General features: G+C 37.1%; 1 protein-coding gene across 1 annotated transcript in view; it reads left to right on the forward strand.

The window, feature by feature from the left end:
• The first annotated feature begins 8,923 nt into the window (after positions 1 to 8,923).
• The window catches only part of ANO3 (anoctamin 3), a 453,610-nt gene continuing 446,088 nt past the window's right edge, over positions 8,924 to 16,445 (forward strand). Inside the window, exon 1 of the mRNA XM_010831780.1 lies at positions 8,924 to 9,476. Coding sequence (XP_010830082.1) covers positions 9,323 to 9,476 — 154 coding nt within the window. The 5' untranslated portion in view covers positions 8,924 to 9,322. The remainder of the gene's footprint in view (positions 9,477 to 16,445) is intronic.

Consider the following 16,445-nt stretch of genomic DNA (forward strand, 5'->3'; position numbering starts at 1 on the left):
CTCCTCCGTCCATGGGATTTTCCAGGCAAGAGTACTGGAGTGGGGTGCCATTGCCTTCTCCGAAATATATCAGTAACTGTATCTAATGTAATACATTAAGAACAATTAAAGCACAAAGGCTGTCACTGAGATTTTTAAAAACCTTGTCATATTCTCCTTAGAAGAGTCAAAATTGTTATATAGAATACAAAATGCTTGAAAGTACAGAGATGGAAAAATGTTATACTCTACAAATATTAGCAAAAACCAGCCTGATGTTGCTAAACATCTATTGTTGCTAAACGACTATCAGATAAACAGACTATCATTTCACTTCAGTCGCTCAGTCGTGTCCAACTCTTTGCGACCCCATGAATCGCAGCACGCCAGGCCTCCCTGTCCATCACCAACTCCCGGAGTTCACTCAGACTCATGTCCATTGAGTTGGTGATGCCATCCAGCCATCTCATCCTCTGTTGTCCCCTTTTCCTCCTACTCCCAATCCCTCCCAACATCAGAGTCTTTTCCAATGAGTCAACTCTTTGCATGAGGTCTATAAGTCAATAAATTTTAGTAGACATAAGAAGGAGTATATCATTTCTTAAGAAAAAGGTTAAATCCACTATAAAGTGTTATAACTTTGCATGTGGACTAATAACATATTCTCAGAATACTCAAGGCAAACATGACACATAGGAAATAGATAAATACACATTCGTAGTATAAGATTGTAAGAAAAATTTCCCAGTTATTTGTGAAACATGCAGATAAAAATCACCAAGTGTTTCGAAGCTTAGACAGTATGGTTAACAGATGGCCTTGCTGGCCTGTAAGAACATTGCACTGAAGATCTTATGCTGGGTCTTAAGTAATTTTCAATAAAAGTCCAAAGATGGAAATCATGGTTCTTGCCATGTTAAAACCCAACTTGTCAGTAAAACCAACAAATGGAAAAAAATAAAGAAGGAAAGAAGGAAGGGCCCAAATTTGCAAATTAAGCAAGTACTAAGTAGCCTATAATTCAAGGAAGAAAGCATAATGCAAATTAGGAAATAATTTGAATTGAGTAAAAATGATAATATTAATTTTTAACATAAAGTATAATATTAACTATTAATAGCAAAGTATTAATAAGTATCAATAAAACATGAGATATTGTTAAAGCCATGTTTAGAGGAAAATTAACATTGAATTTATACTTTAGAAAAGAAGAAAGATTGAAAATCTGTGTATGCCTCTTAGGAGTCTAGAATAAACAGTAAATTGATTCCAAAAAAAAAAAAATAGGAAGAGGAAATTTTAAAAGTAAAAGTAGAAACTGATATATAAAAGAAATAAATAAAGGAGAAAATCAAGAAAGTTTGCTGTCATGTTTAAAAAGATAAATAGAAGTAAAAATACCCTAAACAAGATTGATCAAATCAAAGGAGAGAAGGCATAAATTGTCAATAGTAAGAATAAAAACTGGAAATAACTTCAGACCTTACATACATCAAAAGGATATGGAGATGCTATCATGAATTTGGTGGTGGTTGTTTAGTCACTAGGTCATGTGGGACTCTCTTTGTGACCCCATGGACGTTGCCTGCCTCTGTCCAGGCTCCCCTTTCCATGGGATTTCCCAGGCAAGAATTCTGGAGTGATTCGCAGTTTCCTTCTCCTGGGCATCCTACTGACCCCGAGACTGTACATGTGTCTCCAGCATTGGCAGGTGGATTCTTTACCATTGAGCCACCAGGGAAACCCATATTATGAATTGTTGTTATGAATTCTCTAAGTTATGTCTGATTATTCGCAACCCCATGATCTGCAGAAAACCAGGCTTCCCTGTCCTTCATTTATTTCCCGGAGTTTACTCAAACTCATGTTCATTGAGTTGGGTGATGAATAGCATTATGCAAAAGAATTTTTAGAAGTATATAGAAACCGAAAGTACCTTGGGAAAGACAACATTTCACAACTGACTCAGGGATTCAGTGGGAAAAAAAAAAAAGTTCTCTATCTAGTAAAGAGATTAGATCAATAATTAAGAATTTTCAAAGCAAGAAAACTTCAAGTTCCAGATGGTTTCCCAAGTTAGTTTACCAAACATTTAAGGAAGAATAATACTAATCTTAAAAAAAATTCTTCCAGAGAACAGGAAAAATAATAGTTTTAATTATTTTACAGAAGGACAGTATCATCTTCAATGCCACATCTTATAAGGACTAAAGAAAGAGAATTACATGCTGAGCTATCTCATAAACATAGGTGCAAGATTAGCATTTAAATCCATTGATACATGAAAATAATCATTACATCAAGGTCAGTGTTGAACTTAGTGTAGGAGTAAAAATTAGTTTTAAATTTAACAATCACATTAAAAGGGAAATCATCTCAATAGACATTGAAAAAGTATTAGGCACAAGTCAACCCACATACTTTGTTTATAAAAGCAGTATGTTCTTATTGAAGTATGAATAAAGAGGGATGGCAATAATCTAATAAAGGAATATCTACAAAAAACATATGATAAGCTACATATGTAGTGAAAATTTTCTGTTCAGAATAGGAATGAAATAATATTCATGATTGTCATTTCAATTAACATGTACTAGATTTACTAGCCAGTGCAAAAAGAGCATAATTATTAAAAAGTTTTTAGGTATATAATTATTTTCTTATTGGAAGGTTAGAATCAAATGATGATTAAGAAAAAGGAGCATATCTCATCTTAATTTCAGTATCTCTGGCTCTCAACTGGGGAGGATTTGTCCATGGACATCCTGAGTCAAACTCTATTTATTTTGAGGCAACTTCCTTTGTGTTATTATGGAATTGCCCATTATTCAGTCTATTTAACACTCATCTCCACAATATAGTCCAGAATTTTCTAAAAATTTCCAATACTTTGCTGTCTTGCTACTCTTAGATTTTTAAAATTTCTTCTGCTAATTCAGGGGTAGTCTATGGTAATTTATTTAGTTAGATCAATGGTTGGTTCAATGGAAAAGATAGGGTATAAACCTGCGGGCTCAAAGAGTCATTCTGAAACCAGAAAAATGATAAATATATGTCTGGGGAATTGTTTCACGCACTGTATCCAAGAGCAAAGCATCTGAGACAGTGAAAATACGTTGTCTGATATTTTCACTGATATTGTGACATGTCACTGATATTGTGTGATATATCACATAACAATTATTCAACTGTTATAAAGTAAAAATTGTTATAAACAATTACAATTCATAACAATTGTTCACTTGGGAATTTGTACATATCCTAAAACCTGTGTAGAAAGCAAGATTATACTTGTTTGAAAATGTATTGATGAGACTATTAAAATTGCAGTGATTCAAAATAAGTTTAACTATTTTAAAAATAAAATCAAGTTACTTTGGCCTGTTAAGAATCCAAGACACATTATAACAAATAGGCTTTATTGAAGAAGACAAAGTTTTGCAAATGCAGTTTATATTTTAGAATGAATAAAGGCCCAGATTTGAATTTATGGTAACCACTGGCAAGTGAGTGGTTACTATAATAATGGAGACAAACTGATCCAGATTGAGAGAAAAATTTTCGGAGTTAGACCAGTCAGCAGGAAGGTTATGTGCTGTTTCCTGCCCTCTTACGTTCCTACTCTAAGGAGAAAAATATTGGAGGATGTGTTTCAGGTATCAGAAAGATGACATGAGTCAAAAGTTTGCACTGATATTTCCAAAGATTTACAGACAAATATTCTGAATGTAAGTATTAGCTAAGCTATCGTGGAAAATACTTCATGAGAGAATTTGAAGTTTAGAACTAACTTAGGTAACATCTCCATCTTACTCAATGTTTTATGTCAATTTTGCCTCAGTAAAACTGTTAGCGGGAAAGAGGAGAATACAGTGTTTCTTAACTTAAAAAAAAAAAAGACTGGCAGTCACATTCTGACCAAAGACCCAAGAATAGATATGTGCTGAGGGTTCCAGTTCTTTAGTATCCACATTAAGGAAAGATTCTTTATTACTGACATTTTCAGGCCTCAGGAGATGTTTGTACCTACATCTCTAGTGGAAAAGGACATTGAAGTGAGTTTGTTGACAAAGTTTGCCCATATATATTATTCATAACAGTAAAATCTTATTTTTAATATACTGGAGAATAGTAATTGCTGGTTTATGAATATATGGACCATTTCAAGTAATTTTGTATGGTTTATAGATCCACCCATCTTAGAGAAGGTTAGTAACATTTTCCACACTTATATGAAGACACTTTGAAGTATGTGATTAATAAAATGTAATATTTAAGTTTTAGTAAATTTCAAGTTGTTTTATATGAATATGTCATATATTGATAATCAAAATACAGTAGTATTATGAGTACAGAGGGATGATGACTGGAGATATATAGTGTCTATATACATGCATAAATATACATATATATATTCTTTTTTTTTCCCAAGGTGTCCTCATGTTCAAAAACTAAAACTCATGCTAGAAAAAATGAGACTGTCTTATGATATAAGATATCATACCCTCAGTGTTTTGCTGAAAAATCACTTAGGCAATTCTAACTCTGGTTCTTATGCAAAATCACATTTCCATTCTTTCAAGCATTGCTTGAAAAAGGGAACACTGCAGGATTTGGGCAGACTTTTCAGAGGTATAGAGGGTAGAAATTATCATGTAGTTAAACCTCCGTGTGTGTGTGTGTGTGTGTGTGTGTGTATGTGTAGCTCAGTTGTGTCCGACTCTTTTTGACTATATGGACTGTAGCCTGCCAGGTTACTCAGTCCATGGAATTCTCCAGGCAATAATACTGGAGCGGGTAGCTATGCCCACTTCCAGGGGATCTTTAAATCAAACCATCTAGACTCTATATTTAAGAAACTGCCCTTTACTATCTACCATAACAGATATTTCAATTATTATAAGCCCATACTTCATGATTCTAGAACCTACTTTATTTCTCTAAATTGTATAATGTACCTTTTGCTTTTATCATCTCCCCAAATTTATGCCAACTATCTTTTCTGCTACTCATTTTATCACTACTGACCTATTTATATCTCTCCTAGAAGCCTTAACTCAAGTTTTAAGAATCCATAGGTGGTAGGAGACAAGTAATTGTTTGTATTGCTGTGAAAGCACTTCATCAGGCATTCAGAATATTACTGATACTTTCATTTTTATTTTAAATATAGTATTTTTCTGAAATATCATTTATAATTTTTTATTGACGGATAATTGACTTACAGGTGTACAACGCAGTGATTCTAGATCCCCTGGAAAAGGAAATGGCAACCCACTCCAGTATTCTGGAGGAGCCTGATGGTCTGTAGTTTATGGGGTGGCAAAAGAATTAGACAAGACTTAGCGACTAAACTGCAACAACAACAACAACGTATGTATGTGTGTTCAGTTCAGTTCAGTTCGGTTCAGTCGCTCAGTCGTGTCCAACTCTTTGCGACCCCATGAATCGCAGCACGCCAGGCCTCCCTGTCCATCACCAACTCCCAGAGTTCACTGAGACTCATGTCCATTGAGTCAGTGATGCCATCCAGCCATCATCCTCTGTTGTCCCCTTCTCCTCTTGCCCCCAATCCCTCCCAGCATCAGAGTCTTTTCCAATGAGTCAACACTTCACATGAGGTGGCCAAAGTACTGGAGTTTCAGCTTTAGCATCATTCCCTCCAAAGAAATCCCAGGGTTGATCTCCTTCAGAATGGACTGGTTTGATCTCCTTGCAGTCCAAGGGACTCTCAAGAGTCTTCTCCAACACCACAGTTCAAAAGCATCAATTCTTCGGCGCTCAGCTTTCTTCACAGTTCAACTCTCACATCCATACATGACCACTGGAAAAACCATAGCCTTGACTAGATGGACCTTTGTTGGCAAAATAATGTCTCTGCTTTTGAATATGCTATCTAGATTGTGTGTGTGTGTCTATATGTGTGTCTATATATATATATATATATATGTAATATATATTCTTTTCCAGATTCTTTTCTGGTATAGTAATTACAAAATATAGAGTATAATTTCCTATGCTATACAGTAAGTCCTTGTTGGTTACCTATTTTATATATAGTAGTGCATATATGTTAATAACAACCTCCTAATTTATCCGTCCTCCCTTTTCTCCTTTGGTAACCGTAAATTTTTTTTGTATGTCTGTGAGTCTCTTTTTGTTTTACAATAAGTGAATTTGTGTCTTTCTGGATGTCACATGTAAGTGATATGACACTTGTCTTTGTCTGACTTCACTTGGTATGTGCCTGTTACGGCTTCCCAGGTGGTGCTACTCTCCAGGTCCATCCATGTTGCTGCAAATGACATTATTGTATTCTTTTTTATGGCTGAGTAGAAAGTGAAGAAGAACTAAAGAGCCTCTTGATGAAAGTGAAATAGGAGAGTGAAAAAGTTGGCTTAAAGCTCAACATTCAGAAAACAAAGATCATGGCATCCAGTTCCATCACTTCATGGCAAATGATGGGAAACAGTGGCTGACTTTATTTTTCTTGGCTCCAAAATCACTGCAGTTGGTGATTGTAGCCATGAAATTAAAAGACACTTACTCCTTAGAAAGAAAGTTATGACCAACCTAGGCAGCATATTCAAAAGCAGAGACATTACTTTGCCAACAAAGGTCTGTCTAGGCTATGGTTTGTCTGGTGGTCATGTATGGATGTGAGAGTTGGACTATAAAGAAGGCTGAGCACCAAAGAATTGATGCTTTTGAACTGTGGTGTTGGAGAAGACTCTTGAGAGTCCCTTGGACTGCAAGGAGATCCAACCAGTCCACCCTAAATGAGATCAGTCCTGGGTGTTCATTGGAAGGACTGATGTTGAAGATGAAACTCCAATTCTTGGCCATCTGATGTGAAGAGCTGACTCATTGGAAAAGACCCTGATGCTGGGAAAGATTGAGGGCAGGAGGAGAAGGGGATGAAGAGGACGAAATGGTTGGATGGCGTCACTGACTCAATGGATGTGGGTTTGGGTATACACCGGGAGTTGGTGATGGACAGGGAGGCCTGGAGTGCTGTGGTTCATGGGGTCGCAAAGAGTCAGACACGACTGAGAGACTGAACTGAACTGAACTGAACTGAATATTCCATTTTATGTATGTACCACATCTTTTTATCCATTTATCTGTCAATGGACATTTAGGTTTTTTCCATGTCTTGGTCATTGTAAATAGTGCAGTGAATACTGGGGTACATGTAACTTTTTGAGGTATAGTTTTTTCCAGATACATCCCAGGAATGGGATATCAAGATCATATGGAAACTGTGTATTTTGTTTTTTAAACTGATAATTTGGTTATGCTTTCACCATCTTATCCAAGCAAAGTGTCATATAATTACCAGAGAAACTTGGTCATATTAGCCATTTCAGTCAGATTGTTCATTCCTGTTCAAGAACTGTGGTAGCCTAGGTTTGCCTAGCATATTTTCTTGTTGTCCTTGCTGTTGGAATGATGATGATTCCATGGCTATGAACAGTAGTTTACAAAAGCATGTAGAGCAGACAGCCAGTTTTCTTTACTTGTTTGTTCAGTTACAATAATTAATGATGAGTAAGACTTGTCACTTTTTCTCCAGAATCCTTTTATATTATAACAGCAGTGGATTTGCAAGCCTGTTTTATATATTTACCTTCTCAGAGCCTTCAAACATATTTGTAACCTGGCTGGGGATTGTCTTTCATTCCACAGTACCTGGCCTGCAGGGGAATGCAGGGGAATAATAAGTAAGCTTAAGTAGTCCAACAAATACCAGCGCTTAAAGCTGCACTTGGCATTTTTGTATATAAGCTAATACCTAGTACAGGGTCAATACATATTCACTTAAATGAAGAAATAAATGGTTAAGTAATATTCCATTGTACATATATTATATTGCCTTTATCCATTTATCCATCAGTGGACATTTATATAGCTTTCATGTTTGCCTGTTGTGAACAAGGAGGTGCAATATCTCTTCAAAATAGTGATTTCATTTCATTTTATACAACCAGAAGTGGAATTACCAAATTATACAGCAGTTCTATCTTTTTAATCTTTTGAGGAACCTCCACAGTGTTGTCCTGGAGAAGGCAATGGCACCCCACTCCAGTACTCTTGCCTGGAAAATCCCATGGACTGAGGAGCCTGGTAGGCTGCAGTCCATGGGCTCGCTAAGAGTCGGACACGACTGAGCGACTTCACTTTCACTTTTCACTTCATGCATTGGAGAAGGAAATGGCAACCCACTCCAGTGTTTTTGCCTGGAGAATACCAGAGACGGGGGAGCCTTGTGGGCTGCCGTCTATGGGGTCGCAGAGAGTCGGACACGACTGAAGCGACTTAGCAGCAGCAGCAACAGTACACAGTGTTCTTCTTCTTCTTTTTTTTCTTTTTCTGTAACCTGCCTGCATGTTGTATCTTGTGTTTTTGTTTTGTTTTTGTTTTCTTTGTAATAGCCATTCTAGTGAATGTGAAGTGGTATCTCATTGTGGTTTTATTTGCCCTTGCCCGATGATTAGCAACGTTGAACACCTTTTCGCTTACTTGTTGGCCATTTGTATGTTTTCCTGGGAAGACATGCAGGTTGTTTGCCAGTTCTTTAACTGGATTCTTTTGCTGCCAAATTGTATGAATTCTTTGTATATTTCAGATGTTACGCACTTTCAGTTACATGGTTTACAAATGTTTTCTCCCATTCCATAGTTTGCCTTTTCATTTTGTTGACTGTATTTTTGTTGTGCAGAACTTTTTAGTTTAACTCATCATTTAATCTCCACTATCACAAGCATGTTTCAGGAAGCATGAAGACTACAGTCTCACAATCCTGACTGAGGAAATATAATTTAGAATTAACTTCCTTCCAAATTAAGACATTCCTCTGATGTGCTGCCCAGTGGAATAAAGTTGCATTCTCTGACAGTACTTAGCCCCACCCAGCTGATCTTTTGTGTACAGATATGCGGAGACCTAATACCAAGTTACTAAAAGCATCTCTCTGCAGCCTTGCCTGTATCTTCACTTAGCTCATTTTACTTTCTGTTGCAGCCTCTCTGAGATGGGGTTAGCACTGCTATCATTTAAAGGCAGCAAGATTATCTTCAAGAAAAACAGCGCTAAAATCCATCCATCCTCTTGACGTCAATTGCTTAGGAAGGGAGTGAATACAGAAAACTTCGTAAAGTCAGCTCTGCATGTTTTATCTCTTTTAAATTTCCAAGTGAAAACAATTACTAAAAAGCCTGGGGTTGTTGCTGATTATAAAACAGTGATTTTCCCCCTCCTGTGATTTTTAAAAATTCAGTAGTTTGAACTATCTGAATCAAAGTTTAAACTTTGATTTATATAGCTGTATAAGAATTTTGCAATGTCAACTGTGAAGTTTGAATTGGATAATCTTTCTCCTGAAGGATTCAGACATGAGCATGCTTCCAGCTCAGATTTTGCTTTAACCTGCTTGACTGAACTTTCTGGTGATTCTAGTCAATGGGAACTTCAGCACTCCAATTCTGTCCCTGTTGGTAAGCTAAACCTTAGATTGATATTTTTGAGTATCTTAACTTATATCTGTACTTTTTAAATGCCAGATGTGTAAAAAGTAAATCTTAATGTCATTTACTTTGCAGTCGTGTAACTGGTGTCAATTTTAGTTTCTTGAGCTATTTTTTACTGAAATATATAAATACTTTTTATAGAAAAGAATAGAGGGTTTGCCAATAGAGTAAAATGTCAGAAAACAAATTCAATGAACTAAAAAAAGTTAATGGTGAAGTAGATTTTGTTTGTCTGAACACTCAAGTCTATCATGGCTTAGTTTTGTTTGGGACGACTGATGAAATCAGGGGATTTATCCATAAACTGCAAAAAAAAAAAAAAAAAGCCCTGCCATCTTTCATTCCTCTTTTTTATTTCTGTTTTCTTTTACATAATTATATCAAAGACAAAATATGCTTTGCCTCTCTTTAAGAACAAGATAGTATTCCTTTTGGTTTTGTTATTTTATTTGGATTCTGTGTGAGCTGACAGTGTTAATAGAATTTAATGTGAAGAATTTCTTTTTTGATACCTTTGGGTATTACTTATCCAGAATCTCAGTTTTCCTTCTTGCTCTGCAATTTTGAGTAACTAATGCTAGACACTAATAGTTTGCATTCATCAAAAACTTCTGAGGGTTTCATTTGGATGAACAGCTGTGAGATGTCAATAATAAATTGTTCTTTGTAGAAAAAAATTGTATAATAAATAATACTTAAATGTTATTCTAAAGGAAAACTATTATGATTTAGTTCTTTATCTTTACTCATAAAAATGACAGTGTAATATGAATGTAAAAGTTAAGCAAAGCCTTCTGGCATTGAAATATGTGTAATATCGTATATGAAATGAGTTGCCAGTCCAGGTTCGATGCACGATACTGGATGCTTGGGGCTGGTGCACTGGGACGACCCAGAGGGATGGTATGAGGAGGGAGGAGGGAGGAGGGTTCAGGATGGGGAACACATGTATACCTGTGGCAGATTCATTTTGATATATGGCAAAACCAATATAATATTGTAAAGTTAAATAAAATAAAATTTAAAAAAAAGTTAAGCAAAGCCTTCATCACTCTGGTTGTTACTGGACACTAATCTTTGTCCAGTGAAAAATATTTGCAGAAATAATAAATTCCATTTTGTAGCCAGAGGATTATTCCAAGAGAATCTGGCATGTTTATTTGTTTAGAGATGTTTAAAAAGAAGCTTTATGTGACTCCAAACCAATTGCTGATTTTTTTGTTGATAGATTCTTTGTCTTCTGTGACTTGTTTTATTATACTATAGGCAGTTCTACAGTCAGGCGATATAAAAATCTTTTGTAAATTTTCTTTCCATTGTAAGAAAAGAGGTCCCCATGTTATTGTCTTTTTCTTAAATTGAGAATCTTCTTGAGAATTGAACCTACAATTTCATAAAGTGGAAAAATCAGTTCTTTATAAGTAAATGCAGCTTTATACAGGAAACTTCGACAGGAAAAGAAAATTTATAAACAAAGCATTTGCCAGTTCAGTCATTTTCTTTGCAAAGAATTTTATCTTATTTCATCTCTGTCATAGCACATCTTGAATTGAACAGTTGTCTTCATGCAGTTGAGCTGTACATCTATAGCTTAAGTGTAAACCCAGAGCCTGGAAGACACTTCCTCATTGATATCCTGGCAGTGCCTCAAATTCAAAACAACTAAGCAAAACTTCCTAAAAACTCCTCCTCCTTTTTATATCCTTTTTTTCCCTTTTAGTCAATAACTGCTTAGCATATATTTCAGTATAAAGTTTGTGTTTAGTTGTATGCATATTAGTTTATTAATAATATTTGTCTTCTCTACCTCTTTGACAACCACTGTAGCCCTAGTACTCAGTAGGGTGCCTGGCAATAAAAGGTTCTTGATGTGACTCCCTGCCTGCATACCTAAGGGACTGAAAGATTGGCCCTCTTCATTCCGCCTAGTGCATGCACCTGTGTAGATTTCTAACTGATCTCACCTCCAGGTTCTCTAACAAGCCTCTTGCATATTGACAGTCACATTTGTTGTTGTTTGGTTGCTCAGTCATGTCTGACTCTTTGCCACTCCATGGACTGCAGCTCGCCAGGCTTCCCTGCCCTTCCCCATCTCCCGGAGCTTGCTCAAACTCATCTCCACTGAGCTGGTGATGCCATGCAACCATCTCATCCTCTGTCGTCCCCTTCTCCTCTTGCCTTTGATCTTTCCCAGCATCAGGATCTTTTCTAATGGGTTGGCTTTTCCCATCAGGTGGCCAGAGTATTGGAGCTTCAGTTTCAGCCTCAGTCCTTCCAAAAAATATTCAGGGTTGATTTCCTTTAGGATTGACTGGATTGTTCTCATTGCTGTCCAAGGGACTCTCAAGAGTCTTCTCCAATACCACATTTCAGAAGCATCAATTCTTTGATGCTCAGCCTTCTTTAAGGTCCAACTCTCACATTCATGCATGACTACTGGAAAAACCATAGCTTTGACTAAAAGGACCTTCGTTGGCAAAGTAATGTCTCTGTTTTTTAGTATGTTTTCTGGGTTGGTCATAGCTTTTCTTCCAAGGAGCAAGTGTTTTTTAATTTCATGGCTGCAGTCATCATCTGTGCTTTTTTTGGAGCCCAAGAAAATAAAGACTGTCAGTGTTTCCATTGTTTCCCCATCTATTTGTCATGAAGTGATGGGACCAGATGCCATGATCTTAATTTTTTGAATGCTGAGTTTTAAGCCAACTTTTTCACTCTCCTCTTTCACCTTCATCAATAAGCTCTTTAGTTTCTCTTTCCTTTCTGTCATAAGGGTGGTGTCATCTGCATATCTGAGGTTATTCCAGCTTGTGCTTCATCCAGCCAGGCATTTCACATGATGTACTCTGTATATAAGTTAAATAAGCAGGGTAACAATATACAGCCTTGAAATACTCCTTTCCTAATTTTGAACCAACTGTCCAGTTCTAACTGTTGCATCTTGACCGGCATACAGATTCTGCAGGAGGCAGATAAGGTGGTCTGGTATTCCCATCTCTTGAAGAATTTTCCACAGTTTTTTTGTGATCCACACAGTCAAAGGCTTTAGCATAGTCAATGAAGCAGAAGCAGATGCTTTTCTGGAATTCTCTTGTTTTTTTTATATGATCCAACGGATGTTGGCAATTTGATCTCTGGTTCCTCTGCCTTTTCTAAATACAGCTTGAACATCTGGAAGTTCTCGGTTTACGCACTGTTGAAGCCTAGCTTGGAGAATTGTGAGCATTATTCTGCTAGAATGTGAAATGAGTGCAACTGTGGGGTAGTTTGAACATTCTTTGGCATTTCCTTTCTTTGGGATTGGAATGAAAACTGACCTTTTCCAATCCTGTGGCCACTGCTGCATTTTCCAAATTTGCTGGCATATTGAGTGCAGCACTTTCACAGCATCATCTTTTAGGATTTTAAATAACTCAGCTGGAATTCCATCACCTCCACTAGCTTTATTCATAATAATGCTTCCTAAAGGCTCACTTTACTTCACAGTCCAGGATGTCTGGCTCAAGGTGAGTGATCACACCACCTGGTTATCTGAGTCATTAAGATCTTTTTTGTATAATTCTTCTCTGTATTATTTCCACCTCTTCTTAATATCTTCTGCTTCTTTTAGGTCCATACCATTTCTGTCTTTTTTTTTTAATACATCTTTTCATTAAATATTAGCTTGGTGTCTCTGATTTTCTTGAAGAGATCTCTAGTCTTTCCCATTCTATTGTTTTCCTCTGTTTCTTTGCATTGATCACTTAGGAAGGCTTTCTTATCTCTCCTTGGAATTCTCTGGAGCTGTGCAGTCAGATGGTATATCTTTCCTTTTCTCCTTTGCTTTTTGCTTCTCTTCTTTTCTCAGCTAATTGTAAGGCCTCCTCAGATAACCATTTTGCCTTTTTGCATTTCTTTTTCTTGGGGATAGGATTGATCACCACCTCCTGTACAATGTTACGAACCTCCATCCATAGTTCTTTAGGCACTCTATCAGATCTAATCCTTTGAATCTATTTGTCACTTCCACTGTATCGTCAGAAGGGATTTGATTTAGGTCATTCCTGAATGGCATAGTGGTTCCCTACTTTTTTTAATTTAAGAAGACAGTCACATAGTCCTTCATAAGTACAAGTCTGACCTATTTTCACCTTTGTTTACAATTTCTGTAATTCTTTACGACTTCAGTTATAAACCTAGTGCTCTATGATCTAAATCTGTTTTCTTCCAAAACTTTTCCAGCCTCATATAACCTACACATACCCAACAAGAATGTTTTTCACTTTAAATCAGTGTGCATATTATTCTTTCAAAATAATTTCCAATAATTCTTTCCCTCTGCCTCTATTAAGATCTCACTGAGATAAAATACTGTTGTATCCCCAAATACCTATGATTAACTCTCTATATAAAGGAATTTTTCCTGTTGCTAAACTTCTACAAAATGTTTGTTCATTGTGTTAAAATGTTCACATTCTAATTATTTTTATAAATACATATGCTCATGGATCCTTTCCTATTAGATTATGCTGCTTAAAGGTAATTGCCATTTCACAATTGTTTTTTGTGTCTGTGAATCACATACAATAATTGTCTGTCACATACAATAAATATGATTCAGTGAATTGCCAATTAGTACCATATAGTTTGGGCTTCCCTGGTAGGTCAGCTGGTAAAAAATCTGCCTGCAATGCAGGAGACCCCCGTTCAGTTCCTGGGTCAGGAAGATACCCTGGAGAAGGGATAGGCTACCCACTCCAGTATTCCTGGGCTTCCCTGGTGGCTCAGACCTGGGTTCGATCCCTGGGTTAGGAAGATCCCCTAGAGGAGGGCCTGGCAAACTACTCCACTGTTCTTGCCAGGAGAATCTCATGGACAGAGAAGCCTGGCAGGCTGTGGTCCGTGGGTTCAAAAAGAGTGGTATGTGACTAAGCACAGAACAGTATAGTTTATCTTTTAATGAATTTTATGTTATAGGTAGTATTTACTGAAATAAAATTATACATATATTTTAACAGCCAAAATATGTGGAAATTATTACACAATATGTTGCCTGATAGTAACAAGTACCTGGAAGTTGTTTTTTATTTGAAATTTTTATGGAGCATTGAGCATTCTAGAATCTGCTTTGTCCTATTTCTAATAGAGTCAGGTTGTATCCTTTCATTCAATATATATTGATTGAATATTCATGAGAGTTAATGCTTAGATGTCTATATGAAAATAAAATTAGGTGATAACAGAAGTAGAGAAGAACTGTATCCTTTTAATCTCAGTGGCATGACAGTGTGCATTTTTTTTCTTTTTGGTAACTTTATTTATTTTTGGCTGTGCTGGATCTGGTTGCAGCGAGAGGAGGACTCTCTCCAGTTGTGTAGCGGGTTCCTCACTGTGGCTTCTCTCCTTGCAGAACATGGGCTCCAGGCACATGAACTTCAGTAGTTCTGGAACATGGGCTCAGTAGTCGCAGTTCCTAGGCTCCAAAGCACAGGCTCAATAGTTGTGGCACATGGGCTTAGTGGCTCCACAGCATGTGGGATCTTCCCAGACCAGGGACTGAACCTGACTCTATTGCAATGGGAGGTGGATACTTTACCACTGAGCCAGAAGGGAAGCCCAGCAGCATGTTTTCAGTATGCATATGTGCATACTCCTAGCATGGGAAAATGAAGTATAAGATGAATGGTAGTTCCTACATTTTGTCAGTCAGTCAGGTGCGACAGTTCAGTCGCTCAGTCAGTCTGACTCTTTGTGACCCCATGGACTGCAGTGCACCAGGCCTCCCTGTCCATCACCAAATCCCAGAGTTTTCTCAAACTCATGTCCGTTGAGTCGGTGATGCCATCCAGCTATCTCTGTCATCCCCTTCTCCTCCCGCCTTCAATCTTTCCCAGCATCAGTGTCTTTTCAAATGAATCAGTAATCAGCTTCAGCATCAGTCCTTCCAATGAACACTCAGTACTGATTTCCATTAAGATTGACTAGATGGATTTCCTTGCTGTGTCCAAGGGACTCTCAAGAGTCTTCTCTGACACCACAGTTCAAAAGCATCAATTCTTCGGTGCTCAGTTTTCTTTATAGTGCAACTCTCACATCCATATATGACCACTGGAAAAACCATAGCTTTGACTAGATGGACCTGTGTTGGCAAAGTAATGTTTCTGTTTTTTAATATGTTGTGTAGGATGATCATAACTTTTCTTCCAAGGGCAAGCGTCTTTTAATTTCATGACTGTAGTCACCATCTGCAGTGATTTTGGAGCCCAGAAAAATAAAGTCTGTCACTATTTCCACTGTTTCCCCATCTATTTGCCATGAAGTGATGGGACCAGATGCCATGATCTTAGTTTTCTGAATGGTGAGGTTTATGCCAACTTTTTCACTCTCCTTTTTCATTTTCATCAAGAGGCTTTTTAGTTCTTCTTCACTTTCTGGCACAAGGGTGGTGTCATTTGCATATCTGAGGTTATTGATATTTCTACCAGCAATCTTGATTCTGGTTTGTGCTTCATCCAGCCCAGAGTTTCTCATAATGTACTCTGCATATAGGTTAAATAAGCAGGGTGACAATATACAGCCTTGATGTACTCCTTTTCCTATTTGGAACCAGTCTGTTGTTCCATGTCCAATTCTAACTGTTGCTTCCTGACCTGCATACAGGTTTATCAAGAGGCAGATCAGGTGGCCTGGTATTCCCATTTCTTTAAGAATTTTCCACAGTTTGTTGAGATCCACACAGTCAAAGGCAAACGTCTGACAAAATATGGTCCACTGGAGAAGGGAATGCGAACCACTTCAGTATTCTTGCCTTGAGAATCCCATGAACAGTATGAAAAAGCAAAAAGATATGACACTTAGAGATGAACTCCCCAGGTCAGTAGGTGCCGAATATGCTACTGGAGATCAGTGGAGAAATAACTCCAGAAAGAATGAAGAGATGGAGCCAAAGCAAAAACAACA

The sequence above is a fragment of the Bison bison genome, unplaced genomic scaffold, assembly GCF_000754665.1.
Source record: "Bison bison bison isolate TAMUID 2011002044 unplaced genomic scaffold, Bison_UMD1.0 scf7180017864531, whole genome shotgun sequence".
In the NCBI taxonomy this organism is placed as follows: domain Eukaryota; kingdom Metazoa; phylum Chordata; class Mammalia; order Artiodactyla; family Bovidae; genus Bison; species Bison bison.